The sequence below is a fragment of the Bombyx mori genome, chromosome 3 (assembly GCF_030269925.1).
Source record: "Bombyx mori chromosome 3, ASM3026992v2".
In the NCBI taxonomy this organism is placed as follows: domain Eukaryota; kingdom Metazoa; phylum Arthropoda; class Insecta; order Lepidoptera; family Bombycidae; genus Bombyx; species Bombyx mori.
The window spans coordinates 7,650,875-7,667,852 of NC_085109.1; the positions used below are offsets into that span (position 1 = coordinate 7,650,875).

A 16,978-nucleotide genomic window follows, 5' to 3' on the forward strand; every position below is an offset into this window, starting at 1 on the left:
AGTACGAAGTCCTTGAATTTTTAAACATAGATTCATTTAACTAGCGTTAAACTAAGATTTGAATAAAAAGCATACATACTTTTTCTAACACTTTATTGAACTCTATAGAATTTAACACAAATAAACTTATAAAAAAAACAACATAAAACCTGGAATGTAGGCACTTTTACATATTGGCAACACTAAATTCAATTACACTATGTCATCATGTGTTTTTATTGGGATAACGATACCGTCCCCTCTATCCACACAGCCTACTTCATCAAAATTGTACAAAGTAACATGTTTGTATTGTGTCCAATTAATTTAAGTATTTAGGCATTCCGAATTGTATTTATTAAAGTCCTACTGTATGCTGTCAAGGTTGGTATTTTATCGTCGCCATTCCAAAGTTAGGTAAGCTGTCGACACGTGAGAAGTATTAATTTTAAAAGATCAACGTAACATCTTCACTGATATGTTAAACTGTACCGTGGTTTCCGTGGTTTCCGTGCTTGAGACAACTAAGTGATTAAGAAGTCGTTCGAACTATAAATAGCCTTGTAGACACTCACTATTTTCTATGCGTTACATTAATTGTCTTTTATCGATTAGTAATGTTACTTTTCTGTTCAAGCTTTAATAGGTTACATTTTTCTTATTAGTTTCTGTATTACAAAAATATCTATATGAATTATAGTGGGTGTTTGCGCAGTATATTATATATTATAATCAGTATGCTATAATCTATTACAGTTACAATGAACAGTTATCATAATACAACCCTATATTTCGCGTATTATAAATATTATAATCTACGTAATTTGTTGAATTTAGGTAAGTACGAGTTAATCTGTAGCTTTGTGATCGTTTTTAATAAATTGTTGGTCATAATTTTTATTTTTATTGCATAGATGGGTGGACGAGCTCACAGTCCACCTGGTGTTGAGTGGTTACTGGAGCCCATAGATATCTACAACGTAAATGCGGCCACTCACCTTAAAATATGAGTTCTAAGGTCTCAGTATAGTTACAACGGCTGCCCCACCCTTCAAATCGAAACGCGTTACTGCTTCAAGGCAGAAATAGGCATAGGATAATTATTGTATAGGTATAATATTAAAATAATATATAGGTAGGTACCTAAAAACATGCACGTTTGTTTACTACGACAATAATAAGATCTAGATGTTTTGCATCGTGTTTAGCACATTCACGATAAACGACGTGTTTTGTCTTTTATTTGTGATTAAAATATTAAAATTTTTTTTCTTCATTATAATCAATTTTCCTTAAATTAAACTTTGACTCATCTTTACAAAGATTCACATTTTTAAAAAGACGTTGGATGGAATATTTACAAATTATAAATGTATCGAATACGATATAAACGACTATAATTTTGTCTTTCTTTTACACTGAGGTATTCTAACAATCCGAATCACAATGAATTATGCCTACAACAATCACAAAATGACTATAATTATTTACACTGTGACATATTTTAATATCTAAAAAAGCTAGTTTATCACACTTTCTTTTAAGACTACTTACTTACATAATGTATTTACACATTTAAGTAATCCATAATTATTACTCAATTTCTTTTTGTGCTTTTGACCATTTTTTAATTTTGATAATTGCAATAATAAACAAAGAAACAGAGACAAATCCAGACACAGAATCACATTATCTGGAAACATTTGCTAATTCTTCAAAGAACAGAATCAGATACAATATAACATAACTGCGAATTTTCGATCTATTTACAAATGTTTTTTTACTGCGCCATTCCATTCCCATACAAAATTAACAATTGCTGCAAATGCAAGTACATATGAGTCGACTATTATCAAAGGCGGCAATCTGACTTTTGGACAATGATTGGTAAATCAGAAAAACGAATTATTGACTTTGTATTCCATTGGCAGTCACAAAACTCTTCGGAACGACATCTTAGATAAATAACAGGTTAACTATTAACCTTTATTTAATGCAGGTTTTGAACCGTATTCTTTGAAGGAGACGATTATATTCAAATAAATCTGTATTGACATATCAATAAAAATTTTTTGTCCAAATGTACAGATTGCCGCCTTTGATAATAGACGACTCATTTATTGTTTTTTTTTTTAATTCTATATTATTATTTTATTTGTTTCTAACAACCTCATTATTATTACAACAGGTATACTTAAGTTCTGAATTTATTTTAATAGAATTAAATTTATATTATTAAAGTGGTAGTTTTTGAAAAAATGCACAACCTCGTGTACGTGTTTTATTTTCGAAAGTTAGTTAGCTTTCATTATAAATAACAATTAACTAAGCTTGTGAAATAACAACATTGAATTTTTACTCTAGTTTCATTGAAAGCTAAAAAAAAACTGTAAATATTAACTATACTGCTACCTATTTGTGTTTTTATAGTCTTACAGCAATAAAAACTACTTTGTAAGAATTTCATAATATTTATAATTAATAATTCTGTAAAGGTATTTTTTGCAGTAAATTTATTTCAGTAAGTATTAAAATCTAGATGATATATTTTTTGCATTTACTTGTATTATTCCACTCTTTCTGACAACGTATGTTGATAATCTATTTTATCTTGCAATTTTATTGGTTATATACTGCGATCTAGTTCAATTCTATTTTTTGGATCTATTAAAGAATCCGATTTGCATTTAAGTTCTTAGAGTAATACCATTACGTAACAAAACCACCACATCTATTCCATTATTGTGAAAAACTTTAATAATATCTTTTCAGTTGACAAAATAAAATGTTTCATTAAAATCACGATAAATTCAGAATTAATTTCTTCAATATACATTCACGTCAGAGCATATCCTTAGCCCATAAACGCATGCAAACAATTATCTTTCATGCCTTCTTGTTTCAACAAATCTAGTGAAGTATGTGTGAACTCATTTGGTCCACAAATGCAAGCGTAATGAGTACATTTTGTATAACATTTCATGGAATCTTTATCGAATATGTTTTTAAGTAGTTCTTTGGATATTCTTCCTGTGTGTCCTATCCATGATGGACCAGCATTGGATAAAATATTTGTTACAACAAATCTGAAAAATAATACATATTGAGTAGGTATGTGCATTCCTATAAAAAAAACTATTTTATTAAGGACTTAAAGAAGGCCTACAAAATATAATAGTAGAGAAATCGAAGCGTAATCAATTTTAATTTGTTATCAGTTATTAACAAAGAATCGCATTTCACCAAATAAAAAAAGCAGTGTCATGTGTATTCACTTGACCAGTGATAAGATAGACATTAATTTTTGTTAAAATTACTTCAATTAGGTAATTAAGTAAGTATTTTAAATTACTGCAATTATTATGCAGGTATTCTGATGGCATAATTAAACAGGCAATGGAAAGACAGTTAAGGACCTATTTCTTCCCTGCCAACTGTGTTTAATTTTTAGTTTAATAATATTGATACTGATGTTTTCGTTTTATTAAAACAAAAGTGGTTTTTTTTCAAATGGCAACAGCGGTACAAGTTTAAAAACTTTTGAGTTTTTTTTATTACTTGACGAGTAATATGCTAATACATTAACGAGTTTATGACTAATAAGGCTTATTTAAAGTCAAGCTAATCATACCCATTCATTTAGTAAACAACATAATCAAAATAATGTGGATTTAAGTACCTTTACCTACTAAAAACATATTTCGAAATAAAAAATGAAATACAAACCTATCGTCCTCCTTCGCTATATCTTCAAGGATATCATTAAATAATATGTCTTGTTCTGTTTTGTTAAAGAAAAGCAGATGCACCCGTTCACTGAAACGATCAAATTTTTTATTTTTAAATTAAATTTATTCAGAAATAAAGTGTTTGAAAACTACCATACTAATTGTTGATTATCATATTTAAAATTGATAAGGTATGCAAATGAAGGTAACGTGTAGTCAGAATTTATGGCTATCACGCAACGATTTTGATTGCCTACTAGTCAAGGCCGATCACGTTTCGCGGTGACTGTCAGAAAATACACGGAATACACTCATTTGTGACGGAAACTAGTCGAGACTAGTTCGCGCCATTTTTTTTTTTCCTACCTAAGCTGAGAGCCTTGAGAGGTTATATCAGCGTAACCTTAACTAGTAGGTGAGCTCACGGGGCTCAAACCTGAGGACGTTGCTAGCACGAACCCTAGCAAGAGCCGTGCTTCGCAGAATCTACCACCGGATCGGAAACGCGACCCACTGAGAAGGTCCGGCGAGAAACTCAGTGAGCTGTGTCTGAGGGTTAACGCGCCATCTATTTAATATTGATACTGCTATGACGAACGAGCCTTTTCTGCAGTGCTACTTCAACAATGTGTCGATTGCTGATATTTTTTTTATTTTTTTTATGGCTGAGTTGGTGGATGAGCTCACGGCCCACCTGGTGTTAAGTGGTTACCGGAGCCCATAGACATCTACAACGTAAATGCCACCTTGAGACATGAGTTCTAAGGTCTCAGTATAGTTACAACGGCTGCCCCACCCTTCAAACTGAAAAGCATTACTACTTTACGGCAGAAATAGGCAAGGTGGTGGAACCTACCCGTGCTGACTCACAAGAGGTTCTACCACCAGTAATGATGCAATTTTTTTTTTTATTCTTATCCTTTAGGCCACGACGACTTTGTAAGGGATCTTCTCTATTGTGCACAGAGAATAACAGAAAAGGACTCTTATAAACATTTTTCATTCATAGTAACATAAATATAACAAAACTGAAAAACAGTTTTATGTCGTATGTATATTTACACTCACACATAGGTTTATTACAACTACGTTTTATGTTGTTTACGTATTCTGCAACGCCATTTCCCTGGTAGTTGGATTGAGGTTAAATATACATGCGAGCAAAAGTTTGGAATCACTTACTTAAAATTGGTTCCGCGCGATCTTGCTTACTAAATAAAATTTTAATTATCATAAAAATTACATCACTTCAATGGTTCAACTGTCAACTTTAAATTGATACCAAATTCATTCAAATCAAGCCAGGAGTTAAAGAGCTATCCCGGATTAAGTGAAGGAGGTAGGAAAGCAAGGAAATATGGAAAAATAATAATTGAATAAAACAACAAAAAATAATAAATAAAATTTTTATTTAGCCTTAAAATGAAGTATCAGTAGTTTGTGTTCCCTCCCCTCGCCCTATTAAATGCTCGAAGACGATAATTCATAGACCTGATCAGCTTCTGAATTGATTCTTATGGGATACCTTCCCACTCCTCAATCAACGCCGATTTCAACTTATTCAGACATGAAGGAGCAGAAGTTCTGGCACGAACCTTCCTCTTCAGTTCATTACACGCGTGCTCAATGGGATTCAAGTCAGGGCTGAGCGCTGGCCAGTCCAATGTGGCGATACCGACTTCTTTGAGGTATTCAGTTGTTACACGGGCAGTGTGACAACGAGCGTTATCGTGCATAAGGAGAAAGTCATCACCGATATATTCCGCATAGGGAACGATATGTTCCAGTAGAATATCGGAAATGTATTGGTTCGAAGTTAGGCCGCCTCCTGGTCCCCGCCAGGCACGAAAACAACCTCGATTTTACGGTCGAAGGAAATGCCGGCCCACATCATACAAGAGCCGCCCCAATAAGCCCGTGTTTCAGTGAAACAGTACTGCGCAAATCAATCCCCAGGCCGCCTGTAGACCTGACCTCTTCGGTCACTACCGTGTAAACATATCCTGCTCTCCTCGGAGAACAGGACTTGCCTCCATTGCTCAACCTCCCAATCAAGATGGGTGCGAGCAAATTGAAGGCATGCTTGTCGGTGAGCTACCGTGAGTTTCGGGGCTGTGGCAGGTCTTTTTGAAGTCGGATTCACTTGCTTGAGTGGTCGACAAACTGTCCACTCGCTGGCTGCTTCCCCACGAACATCTCGGAGCTCCTATTGGACGTCGACACCAGGTAAATGCCGATTTTGTAGAGAGCTTGACACGATAAAACGATCATCCCTCTCCGATGTGCACCGGCGCATTCCAGATCTTGGTCTCGGGAGAAAGCCACTAGTCTCCCGAAAGCGCTTGTAAGCTTTCGAAACAGAGGTCTGGCTTATGTGGAGCCGACGAGCGACAACCCGCTGGCTGAGCCCTTCTTGCAATAGGACTACGATTTGTGCTGCTTCTGTAGGTGTTGTCTCCATTGTCGTACAAGGTAAAGGGTCAAAAGTAGCGGAGATGTGTACCGATCAACAGGTGAAAGTCGACTGATAAAGAAAATCCGATAACAGGTCCTTTTTTTTAGGGGTCAATAGGTCGCAACTCGCGACATATCAAATAATTGAAACACGTCTTTTTCGTTATTCCTTCACTTAATCCGGGATAGATTCTTAAATACTGGCTTGATTTTAATGAAATCGGTATCTTTTTAAAGTTAAGAGTTGAACCTTCCAAGTGATGTCATTTTTATGATTATAAAAAAAATATTTAGTACACAAGATCGCCCGGAACCAATTTCAAGTAAGTGATTCCAAACTTTTGCTCGCGAGTGTAGTATATTGCGCGAACAAGTGTCATAAAATTATTACTTCACTAGAGCAACGTACCATCTGGGGTTAGATCTCGCCAGCATAAACTTCACGAGGCCGAGCATCGGAGTAATGCCGGTCCCAGCGGCTATAAGATACATTACCTTCACCGTTTTCAACTGCAATAAAGTACGGATAATATAAATCGACACATTATTAGCTTACATTTTTTCTAAAATACCGTTACTAAGAGCCGTTTTTCCCCCCCTACACATTCGCTGGTAGCCTACGAGGCTATTTCAGGTACGCCCGGACGGGTAAGTGAGCTCACGGGTTCAACCTGAGAGGATTTCCTAAAACTAGTCCTAGCAAGAGCAGTGCTTCGCAGAATCTACCAAAAATCGCGACCCACTGAGAAGATACGGCTAGAAACTCAGTGAGCTGCGTCTATGGGTAAGAACCGGTTGCTTCACTGCGCGCGTAACAGAATTCTCAAAACTTGAATCCTGTAAGAAATGCGGTACATATATGCGACACATTTTTCATAAACTAGTGGTCCCGCAGTAGTCGAAATTCGACTATAATTAATTGAAATTGTAAGTTTGTACACTATTGATTCAAAGACTATTATACTTCTATAATCACAAATTTCGCCAAGAGTACACTATAGAAAAATATTAATAAAGACAAACAATATTTAATCTATTCTCAATTTGACCACAGACGTCAAGAACAAAAGTTTGACATTAAATAAATAGTATGCATGCGTGTGTGCGTCACATACATGGTAGTGTGTGTAATATTTTTTTTAAATTAATTTAATGTATTTTTTAGGCATAATTTTGAAAAAAATATTAACATTGCACTCCTTCTCTATATTCTCTATAAGTGTGGGAAATTTCATACTCCTCCGTCCGCGCAATTTTCGTAAAACGGGATACAAAGTTTTTCCTTCACGTATTCATATTTCATAAATAAATCTTGAAGACGTTCTACGGATGATTTAGGTGTTTTATAGCTTATTATATTATGAAGGTGCGTTGTATTTTGTTGATTTTTAATATACTTGTTTTTAAAGCGACCGCGGGCGCTGCTTCATCGTGACTGTAACATGACGTTACAATTTAAAATATTAGACAATTTTATGTAAGTACAAAAACTTGTCTGATCGTAAGGAGTAGAGTTTAATTCCTTCAGTAAATATTTTTTTCTTTGCTGTTACACTTCAAGATGAGAAGGCTCTTGAATTTCCATTTAGGATAATCATTCTCTCTATATTTCGTGAATAAAACGATATGATGAATTAAAGATTCGTATCTATTTGTTGTGAATTTTCCGAGATCCAATACCTATGAAAGAATCAATTCAATATCGGAATTAGAATCTTTCAGAACATGCCCATAGCTCCACTAGACTGTATGGTATAATTCATAATCATGTGATTATACCGAGACACGACCCTCGGGCGCTTACCGATATTTGTAAGTAATAAATTAACATTATTATGCCAATCCATTATGGTGGAAAAACTTCGTGTAATAAAATTAAGCCCTCAAAAAGGGACCGAAATTGTGTGCTCAATGGGCTGGTTTATGGTCGCTAAGTTTTGTACCACTGTCTGCCTATTTCGGCCATTAGATTATAAAGGAAATACTTAGCACGTGTAATCAACAAAGGTAGCTGTACTTAGTAGTGGCAAGGGCGGATCCAGCTTTGGCGCCAGGAGGGGGTCACATAGTCGTGGGCAAGTTAAGAACTTATAATTTAATTTTGATAACAATAGATAATAAATAAATCATGATGTTGTTCAATTAGTCCAAGTTAGTTCAAGTCCTGGAACTAGCTCAGGGGGGGGTCATGACTCCCATGACCCCCCCCCTGGATCCGCCGTTGAGTAGTGGCAAGTTGTTTAGTAATCCCGCAAGTTTAGGTACCACCGCCACGCGTGTTTCTGCCATGAACTCACTCGATCTGCTGTGAAGGGTGCGATAGCCGTCGATTGAGACTTTAAACTCATATCTCAAAATGAATGAAACATTCACGTTTTATTGTTTATGAGTTCCGGTAATTCTTCAACTCTTATAGTATTTTCTTTGGGTGTCACAAGTCGTAGACATAAATATTTAAAATTACTTTTAGGGTTTTATCTCGTGTCTATTTTGTTATTTTTATTTCCTTTCCAGTTAGTTCGTCAAGGAACTATATAGTTTCGTAAATACTAGTAAAAGAAGTTTCATTAATTTAACATTAGTAGAATGGTAGCTCATTCATCGATCCATGCAGTAATAGTAAATCTTATTATTTTATTTATATTTACTGATTAAACAGCAACTATAATGAGCAGGTCATTTCCAAATTTCGTAAGTCAAACATTTTTATAGCGTACGCACGCTATGAAAATGTTTCACAAATAAATAAATTAATTAATTAATTTTTAAAAATATGTTACTCATACAGGCGCGTAGGCGTAAGAGTTCACACGACACTTAATGTGCTTTAGTAGATGGAAAATTTTCACGGGTTCGTATATTTTATTACATAAAACACCAAAACAAACCTTTGATAATTCAAAATTTCCATATGGTCCGGATAACGTAACCACGTCACTAATCTTCAGAGAGGCCAAGAGCGGAGACATTGCACCTGAGTCATATTTCTTCACTGCTAATCTTAAAGCTGAAAGCACGTCATCAGTTGCACCCCAACCTTCGCCTACGGGAGTATATGATCTGACTAATTCAGAACCTGCGAAGAAAAGAATCAATATCGTAAAACCTCTGCTTACAACAAAATGCACATCATTTCTAATAAAAAATACAATACTTCCACTAAACTCCAATCTTCTATTTATCTCTAATCTATCTACAGTGGATCCGGCGGCCGACACATCAAAAGCTCCCTATGAGCGATGCGTCATAATAATGGCGGGTTGCCTCCTAATCAATTAATGGATGGGAGAAAATTATTATTGTTAAAGATAACAAACCGTTAATAATTCAATTATTTGGAACAAGGAAATTTGAGATACATCAAAACGGAATTACTTAAAAGGTTAATAATGGTGACCTAATCTTGTACTCTATTTGCTTTCACATAAATGAAAGTTTTACGCGTATTACCTTCCATTTGCTCGTGTATCCGTACGTGGTGCCCGAGAGGCACGAGAACAGGACCAGCCTTAGGTGTCAACGAAAGCAATGTAGTGTCGTGTGACACACGATCTACTCGCATTATACGACATTCCATTGTTCTAGGCGAAGAGATTTTCTTTGGCACACCTAGGACTACTTCACCGCAGCCTTTCCAGAGACTGCTTTCCACTTTACGTGCAATTACCTTAACAAAATAACTGAATAATTAAAATTAGGTTGTTGTGTTCTCATCCAGTTTTCTGTTCACTGATAAGGAACATTTTTTTACTACCTATTCTAGTAACTTCGAGCGGTTATTCTAGATTCACCGAACTAGTAGGTGAGCTCACGGGGCTTAAGCCTGTCGTCGTTGCTAACACTAACCCTAGCAACAGTAGTGCTTCGCAGAATCTACCACCGGATCGGAAACGCGATCCACTGAGAAGATCCGGCGAGAAACTCAGTGGGCTGTGTCTGTGGGTTAATTCACTCGCCGAGCCCTTCAGCCACCATTAGTGGATCGGGTGAATCCGAAATGACGTGATATAAGGAACGAAAAGTAAATACTACACGCAATACCAAAAAAAGAATCAAGCTAACAAACAACCCAATGCTACATTATTAAGTTTTCGTGTAAAACACGAATGTGTCTATAGTAAATATGATGATTTTATCGGAAAAATTGTTACCTCTACTTTACCACTCTCTGCAAACACCCGTAGCTGCAAAGGTTCCTGCAAAGTCGCCTCAGGTGTTATTTTAAGTGTCCTAAGCCAACCGTTCGTTGCTACTTCGATCAATAGGAAGCCGTCGGTAATCCTCGCACATCCACCAGGATTTGCCAGCGGACCCGTGTAAACGGAGATTGTTAGCTTTGTAGATGTTTGAATCCAATCGTATCGCATAGGGGTGGGAGTTTCTGTATTTTTATCGGCTTTCTTCACAGGACTCGCTGCTGCTCGCCGGCTTATAGACACCGGTAAGTCGCTAGATTGTATCAGACTCTGCATTATTTTACTCGGCGGGCTACCTTTGGCGTTTTCTTCGCTTTTATTTGATATTTTCTTTCTTACGGGCGTAATACAATTAGCTAAATTCTCCATAGATTTTCTGACTAATTCTTGTGCTTTAGAAGGTTCTCTGAGGCGGTCCGATTTTGAGGATGGTGAGGAGGTGTCGAAGAGTTCTTCTGCATCGGGTAGATCATAGCGCAGAGGGCCTACTAAACATTTGGCCAGAAGCGAGTCGTAGTTCACCCAAGGATGGACTTTATCGAATAATTGGGTGGCGTCCATTCCTGCGCCACGCATTAATTCTTCGGGGCCTTAATTGAAGAAAGAAATCAGTCGTAGATATATTCTATGTAATTCAGTTGTTTTAAATTTTATTTGTTAAAATTCACCGTACTAAAACTTACCTCCAGGGTGATAAGGTAAGTAGTGGGTTATGTTATAAACCCGACCGCGGATGGCTAGCCACGCATCTTCTGCAACAATACATGTAGTTCGTGAACCGATTTATCAACTTTATTACAATATTAAGTAAAATAACAGAAAATACAGAAGTGGAAGACTAGAAAAAGGAAAGCTGAGCCCACCCCCATGTGAGATAACTAGCGAGGAAAAGAGAGAAAGACAGACAGAGAGAGGGAGAGTAATACAGAAAAAAAATCGTAAGACGTCCTTGATTAAAACTTTTACAAAATGTATGTTTTTTTTTATACATTTTATGTGGCTATTCATTTTCTGATTGGAAGTAGGATAGGCCGACGAAGAACACAGCGCAGGGCTAAGGCATTAACCGATCAAAATAAATTAGGTGAATAATAATTAATTTACTTTGAGTGTTGTGTGCCGCTAATTCGGTGTGGGTGACGGGTCGTATCCGTCCTCCAACGCCGGTCAGATCTTTGCCGGAGTTGCCCAGTCTGATCCAGTCCATCAAACTGTGCCCGGGTTGAAGGGCACATTTGTTACGAGGGTTGCCTGTTAAAACAATAATTAAGTAGGTACTAAAATTAGAAACACCAAGTTAAACCTATTTCTAATGTTTTCATGTGTTTCCTTAAAGACTATCAATCATCTTGAAGTATTCACTAGGAGTTGCATCGGTATAGTATTTATATACAAATCGGTCATTTTTATCGAGTATTACTGGTGGAAGGGCGTCTTGTGAGCCGAAACAGGTGAGTGCCATGAATCTTCGTATTTCCGTCCTGAAGCGATACTTAATTGCGTTTTGCTTTGAATGGAGGCATAGCCGCTATACTCTACAATTGATACTTAAAGCTCATGTCTCATAGTGGGTAGCTAGACATTTATTATGTAATGTTTATGAGCTCCGGTAACCACTTAACACTAGTAGGGCCATGAGCTCATTCACCGGCCTATGAAAAAAAAACATTATGTAACTCGTACATGAGTAACTGAAAATATTATCCACTGCCATAGCAGTATGGCTGTAGCTGTTTGTTGAGGCTGCATTTTCGCATTCCCATCGAAAGAATAAAAAGAAAAAAATCCATTCCGTTGCCTTGTCACAAAATGAAAATGTCAATGCCGTGTCACAAAATGAAAATGTTACATATTTTACAATTGTTTACCTACTTTATACAAAAATTGTTAAGATTATTTAAATAAAGCAAAAACAACTGATTCAAATAAAATGTTTTTGTTGTACCTTTCAGTTTTATCACAGACACAAATTAATATGTACATATATATCTAATATATTTTTATGATATCCAATAAGGCAGATTAAAAAAAGAGGGAATATAGAGTTAAATTTTATATAACGTAATATTATTATGTCGTATTGGGATTTCGATCTGAAAAAGTGGGTACAATAATACGTTGATATAGTACAGTGCTTCTATTTCATTTCGGTACCCAAAATGAAATATTATAATATCTCTGGAGTTGGGAATTTCGTCTACTCAAATCATATTTCTCGAAGTCCAGTAAAAGTAGGCGAATCATTTTATACAAACAATTTGATGACCGAATTAATTGAAATGGAAATCTTTTATGGGAAGAATAATCTTAAATGTGCATACCTACATTACGCGTAAAAATATGCGTGTTTTTTTGTTTGTTAACTTCAATGTGGTTATTGCTTAGGATTTAATGAAGTTTTTATTTTTTTACTGCTTAGATGGGCGGATAAGCTCTGAGTCCGCCGGGTGTTAAGTGGTTATTGGAGCCCATCGACACCAACTACGTGAATGCCGCCATCCACCTTGAAACATGAGTTCTTAGGTCTAAATTTTTTCAGTATTTCGGCTGCTCTACCCATCAAACCGAAATGCAATACTGCTTGACGGTAGAAATAGGTAGGGAAGTGGTACCCATGCGGCCTCACAAGGTGTTCAACCACCTTATGCTGTATGTATTTAAAACGCTATTTTAATTTTTCTATTTTACGAAGTCTCAGCATCGATGCTATTAATTAGATAATAGATAATTACTTTTATATCGATACGATCGACCTCCCTTTTAAATTTTGAATTAATTGGATAAATTTTTGAAATCTTATCCATGACGACTTGCCCCAAGACCTCACTAATTGTGCGGATAACTTTGAAAGAAGCCGTATACAGTAAACAATAACGTCATTTCGTTTATTATATAATAGCTAGATATCCAAGCTTTTCAATTATAAGGTTAATTAAAGCTTCGGTGAAAAACTATAGGATCTTTGGTGTTTAAGCTTCTTTAAAAATATTCAGGAGTACCTACATGGTGTAAGCGAACCTGAAAAGAAGGCAGCATCTGAATACCGACACCCTAGGCTAGGAAATGGGCAGAATGGTGATATTCTCATACCCGTGCGATCTTACATTGCCCACAGTCAAGTATATCTAACATTTACAATTTTTAATACATAAATGCGAAAGTACATTATTAGTACCAATTGCCAACATTGGGGGATAGCAGAGATGCGAGATTGGGGAGTGAAAGTTACAGGATAACAAACTTGTTATAAGTACAAACACAAGTACTACTCTTGATGTGTGGTTCAAACTTTGATCTCAGTTGTTTCTTCTGTGAATTATATAACATCTGTAAACTTTTTCGTACCGTTACGTGTTTTTATAATATTGTTTGGTTGCCTTATGTACGTATATTGTACTAGAACGTGAGATGACAAAATGATTTACGAAGGGTTTTATTTTTCTTTTTGAAGGGCTGAATAAGGCTTCCGGACCTTACAAATAAAATTATCATGTTATGCTACGCGAGTCGAAGCGTTATATGCTAAAACATTCTTATGATGATAAGACACTGTATTATAGTCGGAACTGTATATTATAATAATAGTAATATTATAGCCCGAGAGCCCGTGGGATCTACCTGTATGTATTTGACCAGACCTGAATTTTCGTACATTGAGACCCCTATACCTACCATGCATGAGGTGGGGACTCATTAAGCTCAAAGTGGTCGACGCGCCGAGCGCTCAGGTAGGACAGGTACCGATTTTGACGGATTTTAAATCCATTTGACCACGTCTGCCGTTTTGAAATTTTGAAAATATATGATTATTATTATCGGAAAATAAGAATGGCAGACCATTATCGCGCATTTTACTTTGTGGCAGACCACTTTGAAAATGCTAAATTGCATTGAAAATGCAAAATTTTGAAAGTAATTGACTAGATCTGCCATTGATTTAATAATATGTTGTTTATTATAGTCTTAAAAACTTATATTGATCACGGCAGACCTCTACATTGCGTACATACATCAACATATAATAAAATCTTAGCTACTACCCGGCCAGATGTATATTATGTTTTCCGTTCACTGTTTTAGAGGAATATAATTTACTTGCGATTTACTTTAGCAATGTATTTACCGAAATTAATATTTTTTTATATTATATATACTAAACTTCATTAGTTAGACAATTAAGAAGTGAATTTTTTATGGAATAATTATAAATAATACGGTACAATGCTGATCAAAAAAGAATTCAATTCCTCATTTTTATTTCGTCAAGACAAAATTTAAAAGTGTTAAATCAGTTAAAAAAATATATCATGCATGCATTACATATTATATATATATATCAATCTTCATTCATCATCATCATCATCGGAGTCATCTTTATCGTTAGGCGACTCGTCTTCATCAACCATTGAATCGAATACTGCAAAAATAAAACATAAATTGTAAAATGAACGTAAATTCATCTGAACATGTTCGAGAAAGAATTGTTATCAACTTACCAGGAACATTGGTGATTAAGTCACTCACAAAATATGGAAGTTGGTCACCTTCGAACCCTTTGAAGGCATATATGTTGTCCTGCTCAATCCAACCATACTCCAATGGGTCTAAAGTTGTCAGTTGCTTTTTGTAAGCATTTCTCCAAATAGAAGAAATATAGTGGGCCCTCAAAAGTTGTTGATAAAGCTCACTCTTATGCGGTGGTATTGAGCTTGCCTCAAATTTTTGATTTTTTTTTCTATAATTTTCATTGATGTCTGAATATTTATAGTTGCTAACGAATAGCTGGAACCTTCCATCATCTACATCACTAGATTTTTTGGCATTGTATAATAGCTGGCAAGTTAAATGTTGAATGATAAAAATGAGGAATTGAATTATTTTTTGATCAGCATTATACCGTATTATTTATAATTATTCCATAAAAAATTCACTTCTTAATTGTCTAACTAATGAAGTTTAGTATATATAATATAAAAAAATATTAATTTCGGTAAATACATTGCTAAAGTAAATCGCAAGTAAATTATATTCCTCTAAAACAGTGAACGGAAAACATAATATACATCTGGCCGGGTAGTAGCTAAGATTTTATTATATGTTGATGTATGTACGCAATGTAGAGGTCTGCCGTGATCAATATAAGTTTTTAAGACTATAATAAACAACATATTATTAAATCAATGGCAGATCTAGTCAATTACTTTCAAAATTTTGCATTTTCAATGCAATTTAGCATTTTCAAAGTGGTCTGCCACAAAGTAAAATGCGCGATAATGGTCTGCCATTCTTATTTTCCGATAATAATAATCATATATTTTCAAAATTTCAAAACGGCAGACGTGGTCAAATGGATTTAAAATCCGTCAAAATCGGTACCTGTCCTACCTGAGCGCTCGGCGCGTCGACCACTTTGAGCTTAGTGAGTCCCCACCTCATGCGTGGTAGGTATAGGGGTCTCAATGTACGAAAATTCAGGTCTGGTCAAATACATACAGGTAGATCCCACGGGCTCTCGGGCTATTAATACGTGAAGCAAAAATTTTGTATCCCTTTTTACGAAAATTACGCGGGCGGAGGAGTATGAAATTTTCCACACTTATAGAGAATATAGAGAAGAAGTGCACAATGCTAATATTTTTTTTTAAATAATGCATAAAAGATACATTAAATCAATAAAGAAAACATTACACACACTACATACCATGTATTTGACGCACACACGCATGCATACTATTTATTGTCAAACTTTTGTTATTGCCTACGAAGAAATAGTAGGTTATTGCTTAGTTTGTAGTCAAATTGAGAATAGGTTAGTATTGTTTATCTTTAATATTACGAGTATTTGTCTATAGTGTAGTCTTGGCGAAATCTGTAACAATAGGACCATAATAATGTTGAAACTTATAATCTCAATTAATTATAGTTCAATTTCGACTACTGCGGGACCATTAGTATATGTAGTAATATTACGTCAGGGACGTCAAGTGACTGAAGAAGGACGTTTTGGCGGTCTTTTGGTTTATCTCTTACATTTTTATTACCGATTTTATTACAAGTACTTCATTTTATGAGTCACAAAGACAGTTACTCGATTTGAAATTTATTTTGAACTTTTGATTTCTTAATTTACTGACATTTAGTAGCAATAGCATACCCGGCCGAGACTTAAAACACACTCATTAATGACCGTGGCATAATGAAGGAACTACAAAACAACGACGAGCATTTACAGAGACCCGTCCATTAGGTCCTTAATCTCTAACGTACGAAAGTAGGTACTTTCCCAACAAACCTGAGCTAAACTGTAAACACCAATAAATTTCCGTGTGACAGTGGGGAATTGGCCTATTTACCAAAGCAACAGCGTTATGGCCTCTACAAATTTTCCCGTAAATCAATATTGTCTCAATTAATTCAACGTAATGGCTCGTATAGATGAGAACGGAAGACCTTTGTTAAAACGAGGAGAGATTTTTTTATATTCAATAAATGAATAAATGGTTTTATAATATTATGTGGTAAACGAATATTGTCAAAATGTGATGCTGAATGAAAAAAGTACATTATTATGCTGAAAAATTACAAAATCACAACTACAATGACGAACTTAAGACTAGGTAC

At 35.4% G+C, this 16,978-nt stretch overlaps 1 protein-coding gene across 4 annotated transcripts in view; it reads right to left on the reverse strand.

The window, feature by feature from the left end:
- Positions 1-76: 76 nt before the first annotated feature.
- Positions 77-16,978, reverse strand: part of LOC101738678 (cytochrome b5 reductase 4) — a 59,346-nt gene continuing 42,444 nt past the window's right edge. For all 4 annotated transcript variants that reach the window (XM_012695150.3, XM_038021569.2, XM_038021581.2 and 1 more), the window contains 8 exons: positions 11,462-11,608; positions 11,041-11,109; positions 10,313-10,947; positions 9,612-9,828; positions 9,050-9,237; positions 6,571-6,671; positions 3,706-3,795; positions 77-3,065 (listed from right to left, as the gene is read on the reverse strand). In XM_012695150.3, the coding sequence (XP_012550604.1) occupies positions 2,834-3,065; positions 3,706-3,795; positions 6,571-6,671; positions 9,050-9,237; positions 9,612-9,828; positions 10,313-10,947; positions 11,041-11,109; positions 11,462-11,608 (1,679 nt within the window). In that variant the 3' untranslated portion in view covers positions 77-2,833. The remainder of the gene's footprint in view (positions 3,066-3,705; positions 3,796-6,570; positions 6,672-9,049; positions 9,238-9,611; positions 9,829-10,312; positions 10,948-11,040; positions 11,110-11,461; positions 11,609-16,978) is intronic.